The 14699-nt window shown below is 41.7% G+C and overlaps 2 protein-coding genes across 2 annotated transcripts; both read left to right on the top strand.

Moving 5' to 3' along the window:
- Positions 1-4693: 4693 nt before the first annotated feature.
- On the top strand, positions 4694-11451 carry LOC115749434 (histidine kinase 3-like). The gene is made up of 11 exons (XM_030686252.2): positions 4694-5812; positions 6201-6482; positions 6724-6893; positions 7009-7221; positions 7595-7781; positions 7864-7915; positions 8030-8259; positions 8343-8441; positions 9135-10270; positions 10446-10800; positions 10983-11451. Exons 1-10 carry the CDS (start codon positions 5327-5329, stop codon positions 10708-10710), a joined length of 3120 nt encoding a protein of 1039 aa, XP_030542112.1. The 5' UTR covers positions 4694-5326; the 3' UTR covers positions 10711-10800; positions 10983-11451.
- Positions 11452-12130: 679 nt separating this feature from the next.
- LOC115749441 (nuclear transport factor 2B-like) lies at positions 12131-14666 on the top strand. Its single transcript, XM_030686265.2, has 2 exons — positions 12131-12528; positions 14169-14666. The coding sequence occupies exons 1-2, from the start codon at positions 12232-12234 to the stop codon at positions 14241-14243; spliced, it is 372 nt and encodes a 123-aa protein (XP_030542125.1). The 5' UTR covers positions 12131-12231; the 3' UTR covers positions 14244-14666.
- Positions 14667-14699: the final 33 nt, after the last annotated feature.

Raw genomic sequence — 14699 nt, 5'->3', positions numbered from 1 at the left:
GAATTGCATTAAATGGGTTTCGGTCGTATCGAAAAACAAGACCCCTTAGAATAATAATATATAAATGATGTCCTTTGCCTCTTTTTTTTTTTTTTTTGCTTTTTCTGGAAAAATAAGGTTGGGGGAAAAGTGGGCTTCCTTCTCCAAAAACCTTATTATATATTTTGGGGCGTACGTGCCAGAGAAAAATGCCACTATCTGAGCAATAAAAAAGTGAAAAAAATCCCCCACGAGCCTCTTAATCATTTGATGATTAAGGGGGAGTTCCATTCTCGAATGGCGGTGCTGCAAAGTTGCACACTTGTCAAGGATTGACTTCCCGAGCCACTGGCTAATGGAAGCACGGGGACGGATCGTAACACCTCGATTACCGACCTCGACCCAAGTAAAATCGGATGTATGACTTGATGAATCTAATACTATGGATCGGACATGTTAAAATTTTGTTTCAGATTTTGTCCACGAAACGTGTTTTCGAAACACTAGTTAAGTACGTTAATTAGTATTTTTCAGAATTTCAAAACTTGCGAATATCGTATACGAGAAATGAAGCGTGTCGAACGTTATTTATTTTCTTCGTTTAGTTGTTTAATAAACACGACGAGAGCATCCGCTAAGCATGCCGAGCGGATCTAATTTCCATTTGGCCCTTTCCGTATCCATTCAAGGTTCGATTTTTCTCGTTTTCGCTTTTTATTTTTCTAGCCCGCATACTTTGATGAGTAAGTTTCGTCTTCTTGAATTTGATTTTTGCACACGACAGCGATTGCTAACAATTAAATCGTTCGCTTTGTTATGCGGTGACAGCGGAGTTTAGACATACACCCTCTCTTTGATTATTAGCTTAAGCTCGTGTTGAGTACTTAACTTATACCATATTCGGTGCGACTTTCTACGGGTAACTCCGGTTACGAAAACAAGTATCAACAGATTTTACTGAGTATTTGCAACTAGTTAAATTAACGTTCAATTCACAAATCAGACGCATGCTTCGAGGTAATGCCCTCCGTGCCGTGCAAAATATAAGCCCTAATTCTGGTGGAAGTAACTTGGGAATGGAACTGCATAATGCGCCCAGCAGTTGATCGTTGACTTCCAAAATTAGATTGCTTTTGCTAGCTATTCTCTATATATTTATTAAGCAGCATGGCGGTCGAAGTAAACTTTTTAAATTAAGTTGTTGCCGACTTATATAATGTGAACTATAGCAGAACATAAAGAACAAGTCTTGCTTAATGTTATTCATTACGGAGGAGGTTTGCCTATAGCCCATTCATCATTAGGTCAAGGGAGAAGACTCGTGTGATTTGATCGACTGGAGTGAACTCGAAGTATAATTCATCGTGCCTTTAAGTAAATGAATATTGGCGATATAAAACGCGCAAACGAGTCGAACTTCGTGGGCCGTTGTAGATTTAACTCATGCCTATTGGAGCTCACATTACATTCAGCTTCGGAATTCGTAATTCGACTCGTACCCAAAACAGTTTCGAGCAGCGGAGGATTCGGGCGCAAAATCAATTAGTCTTTTTTTTCCCGAAATCGAGTTGAGATCGAGCTTATGGAATATTTCCCGAAATCGAGGTTGAATAACTAAGCTAAATTAAATCTAGTACGGCACGAACGATGGATTGTATGGTAAGAAATCGGAATTGATGGATTTGTTACTGGGGTGGAGGAGACCAGCTCCCAGAGCGACACGTAAGCAAAGCTAAAGGGCGTCCCTCATTGGGCGGAGGGACCGAGAACCGGTGCGCTGACGTCAGACGTAGCTGTCGCAACATGACAAAAGTAGGGAGGTTCGCACTGAATCGCCGATTGGCCTAATCACTTCTTCACCAAAAAGCCCCTTTTTCCCCTTCACTTAAAAAAAAAAAAAGAAAAAAAGAAAAAGGAAAAAACATTCCCCCACTTTCAACTTCTGCCACTATTCCTCCCACTTATTTACGGCCCGTTGCCACTGCTCTTCTTTTGGGCATCGATTGCTCTAATTTCGGGGAATTTCGCGGGCTCTGGCACGATGAATATGGTCGTGAGCATTTCGATTTGATCCGAATAAGTTGACGATGCGTTTGATTAGATTGAACTTGAATATCTTGGACTCGACGACGACGGGGTTGGTGCATGACAGCTTCGTTGTGTTTAGAGACGAGGCATTTGACGAATCTTCCTTTACTTTCCTAAAAATTAGATGAATTTTTTATTTTTTATTTTTTTTTACCTCCCGCCGATTGGGATTTGTCGTGCCGGATATTGACACGGCACGATATTATCTCGCCGAAAATTACCGTGATGAAAGATCTTTCACTGAAAATTTAGAGCCTTTGCTTTAATGTTTAATCGGGTTATTGTGACGATTCCGAATAGAAAACAACTATGCGAATTAAAGATAAATTGAATGATAAAGGTAAATGCAATGAGATAATAAAAACAAAAAAAAAACGTAAATTGTAGAGTAAATTGACAAGTGTTATTGATTCGCGGATCATTTACAAAGATTTGTTTTCGACTATTAAGGATAACCGTCGGTAGCGGTTGCTTTCGTATATTCTATACCTAGATTCTCGGATATGCTTCGATAACTGCTCATCTTATCAATTGGACAATTGGTCTTCCAATTTATATGCTCTGCTTGATTTTCCGTGTTATGTACCGATTTCGTGGTGTCACCGACGCTTCACGACAACATTCATTGGTCGTCAACTCGTTTTGAATACTCTGGATATTTAAGCCCATGGCATTCTTAAAAGCTTTATGACCGTAGGAAGCCCGAGACGATTTTAGGTGTCGACATGTATGTTAATCTGTTTACAAACATATATTAACGCGTGCACATGTCACACACGTAAAGTACGTTTCTGCTTGATAACTCCCCGTGACAAGTCTCAACACATTGTGGACAAGACGAGTGATTTGACTTGGCATTACATTTAAAATGTAATATCGAGTTAGTTCCTTTAAGTATTGCCAACTTTCATATCCCAAATGCAATTTCATTTTTTCCTTCGACTCTTTCTAGCACGGGTGTTACAATCACAATTGACGGTTAACGAAAACATTACATCGGAGTATTAAACGCGTTGAAATGCATGTAATTATGTCGTAACGGAAAAAACGGCTCGTCAAGCGAGTCACTCCGTGCACGGCACGGATTTTTTTTTTTTTGGTCAAGTGCCGCTCTGCCCTTTACGTTGAAATCCAAATCTATTTCAGCCGTGAGTCGTGCGGACGGGTCGTGTCAAGAATTGCCGATCTTACCCGGCTAGATAAATCTCGCAGTCCACAACATTGGCGATTACCATTCCTCATTTAACATGCACAACCGAAACTCGTTAGAAGTATACTTTTTTTCGTTCCCCCCAAAATGTCCGTCCGAAGGGGGTTAGAACTCGTCAGTTGAAAAGGTCGGGGCATGCCCCAGGAGAAGCGCCATCGATTTAACATCTGAAGCACCCAAAGTAAACTCTCTCTAATTATTGGAGTGGGGGGGGGAGCGAGGGACACCATGTAAAACCAAATTAAAAATTTAAATCAATGCATAGTTAATCCGCCTTTCGCACCCCCTGTTTGAGAACAGTGCTTTAGATTCCCATAACAGCTGGACACATAATAACACCTCGAGAGGTTCCTGTCGCGTCCACGGCCTTCTTTTTTTTTTCTTATCATTGTTTTTTAATCAAACCACGCGATTTATTTATTCGTTGCAAGTTCGTCGCCGCCGTCGCCGCTGCAGCTCGTCGGTCTCTGTCGCCTCTATTGACATTTTTGTAATTAAATAAAAAAAATTTCGGTATATAAATTTTTAGGATCATATAAAGTGTATTTTTATTCTTTTTTCTTTGTTATGAGAATAGAAATTTTATATAATTATTAAACGTATTATTCTGTTAAGAAATTGTCAACGAAAATAGAATCGAAAAAAAAATCTACTTTTGATCGAAAATTGTTCACGAGAATAGGAACGTGGCCCCCGGGGTCGTGGGCATCTAATGCCATTTGGCCGAGTCAGCACGTGGCAGCCTCCGAAATTTGTGGCCTCATGCGAGGGTACTTTTGTCCGCGAGAAGTACAGCCGCGCACCACACGAGCTCGAAGGGGGGTGGGGAAAAAAATGCGAATGGGACGAGCTAGCGTGTAGAACCTGCGCAGCTCTTGTGGATAGATAGGGACGTGAACGCAAGCGAAAGCCTTTTTTTTTTTTTTTTTGTATTTTAATTTTAATTTTAATTTAATTTAATTTCTCTCTCTCTTTCTTATTTCCTGAAATGCGCGGCGCGAATTATGTCGCTTGGCAAAATCAAATTTATTAAATTCATTAACATTTTTCCGGGTAAATAGTAATGCTCGAGCAAGTAAAGTGATTATTGTGCCTATTATTATAGACCGAATATTACGGATAGAGAATCTTTGAAAGTAAAATTTCTGCTCTAGAAATATTATTTTTTTTAACGGTGATTTTTTAACGGACCATTCCTAATCTCGATCCCTGTTGTGTATTAGGCAAAATTCCATTTATGTAATAAAAAAAATTGCAATTTTGATTTACTGGGATTTTTTTTTAAAAGGTAATAATTTCGTTCTTGGGATGGAGAGAGTAGAGGAAGAGATAATGGACTGTGCTAACCAGCGAACATCATATTCTTCCGTTCTTGCTTTCGCAGATTCTACTTCTTCTTCTTCTTCTTCTTCTTCTTCCTTTCTTTCTTTCTTTGTTTCTTTCTCCTCCTCTGCCTCGACGTCGTCCCTCAGTACTTTCCTCTTGGCTTAACTAATATCTCCATGGTTGTTTCTAAGCTATATTCTTTTTGAGTCCTTGACTGTTTGGTTCTGTTGAGTAATTTTTCACTTCAAGAGAGTCAATATAACCACCTGGTGGGTTTTGTTCCCGCTTGATTTTTTTGGTTATTAGAGGCTAGAGCTGCTCCCCAACTAGATTTCCTGGAAAGAGATTCCTCGTGGGAGGGGGTGTTTCCAGTTTCTGGTTAGAATAACTAGATTGGTTTTTCTTGTTACCATTTAACAGCCCGTCTCTGGCTCTGGGGTTTTACTTGGCATTTAACGGGGCGGAATCACACTCTGCTGGACTTAGGAATCAAGAATTCAGGGTCCTTGGGATCCATTTCTCTTTCTGGGTTGGTGATTTAGTGGTCTTTCTTTCAGGTTTGGTGCTTCATCTTGCATTTCTTGAGTTGTGGGTTTGTTTTTGGCTGGAAGTACCCTTCTTCTCTACCTCCTTTTTTTTTTTTTCTCTTGACAAATCTGGTCACTGTTCTTATTTCGCCCTTTTAAGTACTTGTTGCTGAGCTGGGTTGAGTCCCCGTTGTGGATGAGTTTGCTCCATGTGCTCGGTTTCGGTCTGAAGGTGGGGCATCTACTATGGGTGCTATGCTGCTGGGTTGTGTCCTCAATTTCCAAGAATTGGTTGGTTTTTGGTGGTGAAATGACCAAGGCTGGTTTTGTTGGCGATGGAGGCAAAATGTCACTGAATTGGTTGGAGAAGGTATTGGAGAATGTTTACAAGATCCGCCACGGCCATAGCAACCAGCAAGCTGGGTCTAAGAGATTCAGGACGACTTGGTGGAGGAAGCTTTTGTTCACATGGGTCATCGGTTGGGTCATCTTTTCTCTGTGGATCTTGTGGTACATGAGCTCGCAGGCCGCGGAGAAGAGGAGAGAGACCCTCGGAAGCATGTGCGATGAAAGAGCTAGAATGTTGCAGGACCAGTTTAATGTCAGCATGAACCATGTCCAAGCCATGTCCATTCTGATCTCCACTTTCCACCATGACAAGGAGCCTTCTGCTATCGATCAGGTAAATCTTGTTTTCTGACCACTTCAAGCTTATCAAGTTGGTTAGTTTTATCCCATTTTGTTTTCTACTTGCCTAAGTCAGATAGCTTCCCTGATCGGAGGACCATCGATATTAAATACTGTTTGCACTTAAGAAGGCTACTTTCATATAGATGCTTGGTTTGCCCCGATATTTGTGAATTTAGCAGACTTGATAGGATGTCACATTCAGGAAATTTGACTTTTTTGAATTCTACTTGGGAAGCTAATGTAGCCAAATGCTTTATCATCATGTACGGAATTTTAAAGATTAATCTGTGTCTCAATGAATCTGATCTTGAAATACTAGCCGATTCTGTTTTACTTAATTAGTGATCAGCAGCAAAAGCTAATCGTTTTGTGGCTGGCAGAGGACATTTGCGAGGTACACGGAAAGGACTGCTTTTGAGAGGCCTCTCACAAGTTTCGTTGCATATGCGGTTAGAGTGCTCCATTCTGACAGGGAAGAGTTTGAGAAGGCACAAGGTTGGAAAATTAAGAGGATGGATACTCTTGAAAAAACCCCAGTTCCCAAGGATGACTCTGAACTTGAAGGACTGGAACCGTCCCCAGTTCAGGAAGAATATGCGCCAGTCATCTTTGCACAAGATACCATTTCACACGTTGTTTCTCTTGATATGCTGTCTGGAAAGGTGAATTTCCTTTCAATTGTATGTCAGCAGATTCCAGCCTTAGTGGCACGCTAATACTGAAACCTACTTATTCCATGTGCCTCAATACATTTTTTTCTCCCCTCATGCATCGTCATAATTGGCTTGTCGTTTTGAGTTGTTGTGATCTTTAATCTAGCATTCTACAATATCTCCTCCACCTTTTGTTTGATAACATTTTGCTCATGGGCGTTGATATTTGCTTGTAATTTTCCTTAACTAGGAAGACCGTAAAAATGTTTTACGTGCAAGAGCTTCTGGAAAAGGGGTCCTGACTGCTCCATTTAGGTTAATTAAAACAAACAGCCTTGGAGTTATATTGACCTTTGCCGTATACAATAAGGATCTCCCGCCAAATGCCACTCCTGAGGAGAGAATTGAGGCAACTGACGGGTGATGTTCTCCTTCTTGGTTGGTTCTCTTGCTATGCAGGCACGCATAAATTGAGTGACGACAGCTTATCAGGTAGATATCGTGGCTTCCTAACATTTACAGTTCTCTAAAGCAGGTACCTTGGTGGGGTCTTCCATATTGAATCACTAGTAGAGAAGTTGCTTCAACAGCTCGCGAGCAAGCAGACCATTGTTGTGAATGTATATGACACCACCAATTGTTCACATCCAATCAGCATGTATGGTTCAGATGTATCGGAAGATTCTCTAGAGCATGTCAGTACTCTCAATTTTGGGGATCCGTTCAGGAAGCATGAGATGCGCTGCAGGTATTGCTTTCTTTCCTGGCAGATACTTATGTTGTTTATCTAACTTGAGCAGCGCTTGGTTTTTGACTATATGGTCTAAGAAGTAAGAAGAAGCCCTTGGCCAAGGTGTTAGACGAGTACATAGTGCTTTAAGTCTTCTCATGGCTGGTCTAGCCCCTTTTTCTGATGTGTGGTCCATGCATCACTTGGACTGTTGGAAATTGGTTTGGTTGGCTAGACTGCAAATGAGTGAAAGTTCTCTGATTCACTGAAATGGAAGTTTCGGTGTTCATCATATTCTAGATTCTGCAAAAGGGTACCTACATTATTTGTGGGAATGATCAATCCCTTTGATTTATAAAAACTTGCACAACTGACTTTATAATGCAAACAGATTCAAACAGAAGGCACCATTGCCATGGCTTGCAATAACTACGTCATTTGGCATTCTTGTGATTGCATTGCTTGTTGGGCATATCTTCCAAGCAACAGTGAATCGAATTGCCAAAGTTGAAGATGACTGCCATAAGATGACGGAACTTAAAAAGCGAGCAGAGGCAGCCGATGAGGCAAAGTCACAGGTAATTCACGTTTGTGTCGATTATGTGTTGATTTAAAATATACTGAGCGATGCAGTAACAGATTTTGTTTTACCCTTTATAGTTTCTTGCTACTGTTTCGCATGAGATCAGAACCCCGATGAATGGAGTTCTAGGTGAGTGTGTGGACAAATTGTTTGTTTAAATTTTGCTAGGCACATGTAGAAATGTATATAAAATAAGCAAAGACCTTCACATTCCATCAAAACATGACAATGTTTGTCTGGCAGGAATGTTGCAGATGTTGATGGATACAGATCTAGATGAAACTCAACAAGATTATGTTAGAACTGCACAGGAAAGTGGAAAAGCTTTGGTTTCACTTATAAATGAGGTCTTGGACCAAGCGAAGATTGAATCCGGTAAGATTGAGATTGAGGCTGTGCAGTTTGATGTAAGGGCCATATTGGATGATGTCTTGTCCCTCTTCTCGGGCAAATCTCAAGAAAATGGAGTGGAGGTATTGACTGCCTTTTGTCACATGGTGCTGCTTATTCACCTGGGTCATTAGCTGATAAAATTTCCACCCCTTCAAATCTGCAGCTAGCAGTTTTCATTTCTGAACATGTTCCGGAGATTTTGATTGGTGATCCAGGGAGATTTCGGCAAATCATCACAAATCTTATGGGGAACTCAATTAAAGTAAGCCGATTGTTTAAGTGTGGTTCACACATTTTCTGCGAACTTCGTTTTTAAATCTCAGTTGCCATTACTAACATAGAAATTGGAATGGTCGCTGCTCTTGAAATCATCAACAGAGTGAGGAAGCATTTTCAAAAAGGAATATGCCTTTTGAATGGAAGATTCGTAAATCAAGCCATACAGACTGACATTTAGCTCTAGGCTTTTTTCCTCTTCATCGTGCATCAAATCTGTGGGGGACCATGGCAAGGGTTTCTTTCAAGGATTTTGCTAAGTTACTGCTCTTTGTATCAAGGGTATAATCTTGTCAAGCTGCAACAAATGTGCTTTACATATTTCATAAGGGAGTTTATCACGTTTAATTTTCTCGTGATGTGTGAATTTAACGCATTCTATTCATCTTCAGTGTCTTGTAAATCTTAACTTTCATTAATAGTTGGATGATAGTGCCCTTGGAAACTAATTTAAAAAACCCTTTTCCAAACGTTGTTCTTGAATGGCAAGCGAAGACAGAAGTCAAAGGCAAATTATATTTTGTACTTCAAAGTTTGATCAACTTGTTCTGATAGCTATCCATGGAAATTGTGCTTCTCTTCAAAACATTGATGTGTTTTAAGATGTTTTGTTGGGTAACCTTGCTAATTGAAATATGACTACCAGACTATGAGTTAACAGACTATGTGTTCACCTTAGTTTACAGAGAAAGGACATATCTTGGTCACTGTCCGTCTTGTTGATGAGGTGATGAACTCAACTGATGCTGAGAAGGAATCAGCCACAGGGAGTACGTTGAGCGGCTTCCCTGTACCAGACAGATGGCTCAGCTGGGCAAAATTTAGGATATTCAGCCATGAAGGGCCTGCGTCTCCAGTGCCAACATCCTTTTCTAACCCAATCAATCTCATTATTTCGGTGGAGGATACGGGGATAGGTATTCCTCCAGAGGCTCAATCCCGTGTTTTCACTCCTTTCATGCAAGTGCGCCCATCAATTTCTCGAACACACGGAGGCACAGGTATTGGGCTAAGCATAAGCAAATGTCTGGTTGGCCTGATGAATGGTGAGATTGGATTCGTAAGCATACCCCAATTGGGATCCACCTTTACCTTTACTGCAGTTTTCGGTGATGGCTGTCCTATCTCCAAAGAGTGCAAGAGCCAGCAAGTGAAAGGACGAGGTGACTCTGGCACCTCAGAGTTTCATGGTATGAAAGCACTGGTAGTTGACTCAAGATCTGTCCGTGCCGATGTATCAAAGTATCATATCCAGAGGCTCGGTATTCATGTTGAAGTATTCGCAGACTTGAACCAGTGCCTCCATGCCATACAAAGTGGGAATGCCAGAACAGATATCGTGCTTTTGGAATGGGAAATTTGGGACAAGAACTCTGGTTTGTCGGCTATCTTCCTAAATAAATTGAGGGACATGAAACCGCGGGTATCTCCACGGCTGTTTCTTCTATCTAATTCTATCAGCTCTAGTAGGATAAGTGCTGCAACTTCAGATGCTACTGGTCCATTCGTGATTATGAAGCCTCTAAGGGCCAGTATGCTGGCTGCGTCTTTACAGCGAGTCATGGGAGTCGGAAACCGAATAAGTTGCTCTAATGGGGAGTCTCCAAGTCTCTCTCTCCGCAGCCTTCTCCGTGGCAGAAAAATCCTAATTGTGGATGACAACAAAGTAAACCTCAGAGTCGCTGAGGGAGCTTTGAAGAAGTATGGAGCTGATGTGGTTTGTACAGACAGTGGGGAAAAAGCGATTGCTTTGCTCAAAGCGCTGCATGATTTTGATGCCTGCTTCATGGATATCCAGATGCCCGGAATGGATGGGTATGGCGTTTTCTTGCTCGAGCACTTTTTTTTTTTTTTTTCACGGAACGTATATACTCACCAATTCAGAGTTTTGTATGTGTCTGATGTATTGGATTCGGATACCCTTCTATGTCAACTAGGTGGTGATAACACAGATAAGTGCATCTAATGGTTCTATAATTCCTTTGTTCAGATTTGAAGCTACAAGAAGAATTCGACAGATGGAACAAACTCTGAGTGAGGACTTCTTACTGGGAGAGTCAACCTCAGAGCCACGTGAAAATATCTCAAATTTCCGCCTACCAATCTTGGCCATGACTGCAGATGTGATTCACGCTACTCATGAAGAATGTACAAAGTACGGAATGGATGGATATGTTTCAAAGCCATTTGAAGCGGAACAACTTTTTAGGGAAGTTTCGCGCTGCTTCCAGTCATCATCAAATCATAACTTGTAGAGAGGCCACCATAGAAGGCTAATTGTTTTGGTGAGCTTGGTCTTGGCACTTTGGCAGCCTTCCGGTGAACTTTGAAATTCTTTAACGAGAGTGAGTTTTCTCTAGCCTCTCCTTAGCTACACGTTTCATGATTCTTCTTGCTTGTAGAGCAGTTTGGATTTCCCCTCTGATAGATGCAACGAAAATTTGCTGATACATATTCCCGTGCGAAACCGCGTGGATTTTCTTCAAACCCCTCGAGTTGATTTCTTGGGCATTCTTTGATTTCTCAGGTGGGTCTTTTCACGGGAGCGTGTATATAAAGAAAGCTAAGGCCACCTGCTGGAGTTGAGTTTTCATTGATTTCCCTAGGAGTGGCGAATTCGAAACCACTTCAATTACTTTATGTACAGCTGATCTAAGCCGTTTGCAAGATCACGGTTGGCAATTAGGCAATCTGAAGTTCGCCAATCGAACTCCAGATTCATGGCTGCTTAGAAATGGTGCAAGAATTTCTCTGACATAGGTGTATATCTGTAGACTAGCACAGTGTGTACATGCATTTTAGCTTTTAGAGATCGTAGCCGGAAGGTTTGGTTAGACTGCATTCCCTTAGAGACATAGCATTCCATGTATATTGCTCAGAATAAAGAATATCAGCATTCACAGTCATGTCTTTTTTTACCCCAATCAAATTTTGTTGGAACCACGTAAAGGGTTGAGTCCATAACTGATGTATAATAATAGTACAATTGTCTCTCTTCGACAGCATTTTTGTCCTTCTAGCAAAGTTGTTGGAACCAATTTTGATGTAATCAGAGGCAGCATTTGATGTGAGCAAGTGCACTGTACACATAAATCAGAGGCAGAATCAAAGAAAATTTCCCGATTCTCTTATGGCTTTCGTGTAAGGATGAACAGGCAGGGTATGCACGGCATCCTAGTTGTGGTCATCGTGGTTTTTGGGCGATGCGGTCATACTACCGGTGGATTAAGAGCCAATGTTTGTGGAAAACTGTCCAAAAAGTCAAGCATTTGTTGCATTTTGGCCAATTTAATTTTGAACCTTTTAATTTTATTAATTGAGTCTTTTAAGCCTTTTTATATTTTATTAATTGAGTCTATCCAATTTATTTTGATCGAAAATATTTGATGTTAACGTCCGTATGTGAATATGTGGGCATTTTTAATAATATTTTCATAACTTTTGATTATTTATTAATTATTTTTTACGTCACTGGCTCGCCAGCAGACCATGGCCGGTCACCGGCGACAGCCAGTGGAACTAGCGAAGAAGCATAAATGTCGGCATGCAAGCATCGGGGGAATGTGAATTACGACGATGTATGAACCGAGATTCGGGCAACTATGAATCGGTGCGTGAGATCAACGGTCGCTCGCAAATGAAATGACCCCCGGCCCAGCCCCACGGCACGCACTCTCTCCATTCAAATATCGCCCCTCCCACTTCTTTGCGCTCTCTGCATCGCGTGGAATTCTAGAGGGGCGGGATCAGGTGCGACGGAGTGAGGAAGGAGACCGATGGATCCAGACGCGGTGGCGAAGGCGTTCGTGGAGCACTACTACACGACGTTCGATGGGAATCGGGGGGCTTTGTTGAATCTGTACCAGGAAGGGTCCATGTTGACCTTCGAGGGTCAGAAGATCCAAGGGTCGCAGAGCATCGTCTCCAAGCTCACCTCCCTCCCCTTCCAGCATTGCCAGCACAGCATCACCACCGTCGACTGCCAGCCCTCCGGCCCCGCCGGCGGCATGCTCGTCTTCGTCAGCGGCAACCTCCAGCTCGCCGGCGAGCAGCACGCCCTCAAGTTCAGCCAGGCGAGCCTCTCCGTTCTTCTCTGTTTTGCCTTCGTGAACCCCGCTGCTTCTTTTGAGTTTCTTTTAATCTGGTGCTGGTCGGGTTAATTCGGAGTTTGAACACTTGCCTGGAACGTTGTTCTTTGTTGATTGATGTGCGTGTGCGTGGGTACTGATCTAGTGGAGCTGTGGTTATGGCTGAATTTGTTTTGTCTGACTGCGTTTGTGGATATCAAGGGTGAAGGTTTTGTTGTTTGGTGACTACTTGACTGCTGGAGTGGAGTTCATATCAGCGGATCTGCTGGGATTTCAATTCCTCGTATTGGGTCTTTCGATAGGTTAATTGATTGGTGCAGATCAGTTCATGTGCTTGGTTATGATTGCTTGATGAGTACACCTTTGCTCTTCCTATGATTCTGGTCGTGAAGGATGTTCTAAACTCGTCTTGGGGAAATGGTGCTAGATTTCTCGGATGTGCTCATTATCCATTAGGACTATTTTTCCCTATTGTCTTTCTCCACGACACTGATAAGGGTTGGGCTGTTAGCTGTTTCTGAATGAAGCTACTACTGTGTTGCAGTTTGTTTTTCTTTTCACGCAATGTTGACTGAATAAAGCTCTTGGGCTTAATTGATGCTGATGATATTGAAAGCCAACAACTTGGAAAATGTGAGGTCATACAACATTCTGCTAAATTTGTTCTCTCTTTGACTACTTGATTAAAGACTCAGTGGAGGTTATGTTGATTGCTGGAAGCTACTATGGATTATGGGCCCAATGCTAAAATTTTTTCTTCTCCATGTCTGAGCATATGATGACAGGGGCTGTGGCTTTGGCAAGATTTTATCGCCGTCCTTATTTTGCTGCTTGAGTCTTTGATTTTGCATGTTGATAACACAGCTGTGATACTTTGTCAATTTGTTGGGTTGGTATCCAAATCATTGCGCTGGATGAAGAATGAAGACCCTGTGTCGGTTCTCTTTCGGAACATTTGGCTAATTTGTGATATGTATATCTGCTTCTCCATGAGAACATGCATAGACACCTACATAAATCGTTCACAATTGTTGATGAACAGCTATTTTGAGGAGAAAAACGGTAAGGTCCGATAAATTTAATGCCACAAAAGGCTTACACGATACTTTGACAGACCAATAATAGCAAACATCTCATTTATTCAAGAGACTTGAGTCAAACCACTGTGAATCATTGCACTCTTAGAATCAAAGGGAGATCCTAAATTGCTTTGTTGAGTGTTCCTGCTTGCTTGGGGATTCTGCTCACCCATTAGCAGTTGATTGAGATTCTGGTGTTGTATCAGCGTCCGGCTACTAATATGAGTATCTGTGATCCTTAAGAGTCTAGCCTTCATTTGCTGTTGTCGGCAAGTATTTTGATGGAATTGACGTTACTGTCGGATGTGGATTGTGGGTGGCCTTCTTCTTGGCTCTTTAGAGTTGGCATCTGCTGATTAACTGTGGTTGTTGTAACCAGTTGCTATTGTGGTATCATCCATTTAGTGTTGTTGGTTTTAGTCTCTGACCAGTAATTCTCTTGTGATTGCTCGCAAAAACTGTCTCAGCTTGCTGTATGGTATCAGTCCTTGTTCCTTGCAGTCAACTATTTCTAAACCTGATTTTCTACGTGCCTTCTGTTTTCAGATGTTCCATTTGATGCCATCGCCCCAAGGAAGTTTTTATGTGTTAAATGATATCTTCCGACTGAACTATGCATGAACACATGGGGCTTCTTGTCCACAAGAGGTATTTGTTGCTGGGATGTCAAGACTATATGAACCGTATGCTTGTTACCGGCTGGTGCTTGAATTTTAAATGCATCTGTTTTTTTTTTTTTGTTTTTGGACGGTTGCGTTTAGCATCCGGTGTTCTGTCTCTCGAAGAACATAGATTTTTTTGTTCATGGTGATTGGTTGAAGTGAAAATCGGCCCTCTGTTTATTCCTGTACTATGAGTTTGATAGAATCTCTTTACCATTTTTCTTTTGGCCAAAAGTTTGGTCGGGTCGAGCTTTGAAGTTTTCAGCTTGTTCTCTCTACCGTTTAGTGCTGTCGGATGGTCTTGTAAGTTTTCTCAGAGACAGTGGCTTGGTTGTGTACGACGCATTGAAACAGATACAGTCCGCATCATGTTTTGGAGTCTACCCCGATTGCATCTCCATTGTTTCCTCTGCCG

Source organism: Rhodamnia argentea, chromosome 6, assembly GCF_020921035.1.
Source record: "Rhodamnia argentea isolate NSW1041297 chromosome 6, ASM2092103v1, whole genome shotgun sequence".
In the NCBI taxonomy this organism is placed as follows: domain Eukaryota; kingdom Viridiplantae; phylum Streptophyta; class Magnoliopsida; order Myrtales; family Myrtaceae; genus Rhodamnia; species Rhodamnia argentea.
The sequence above is the reverse complement of the archived record's forward strand: the minus strand, read 5'-3'. Positions and strand labels throughout refer to the sequence as shown.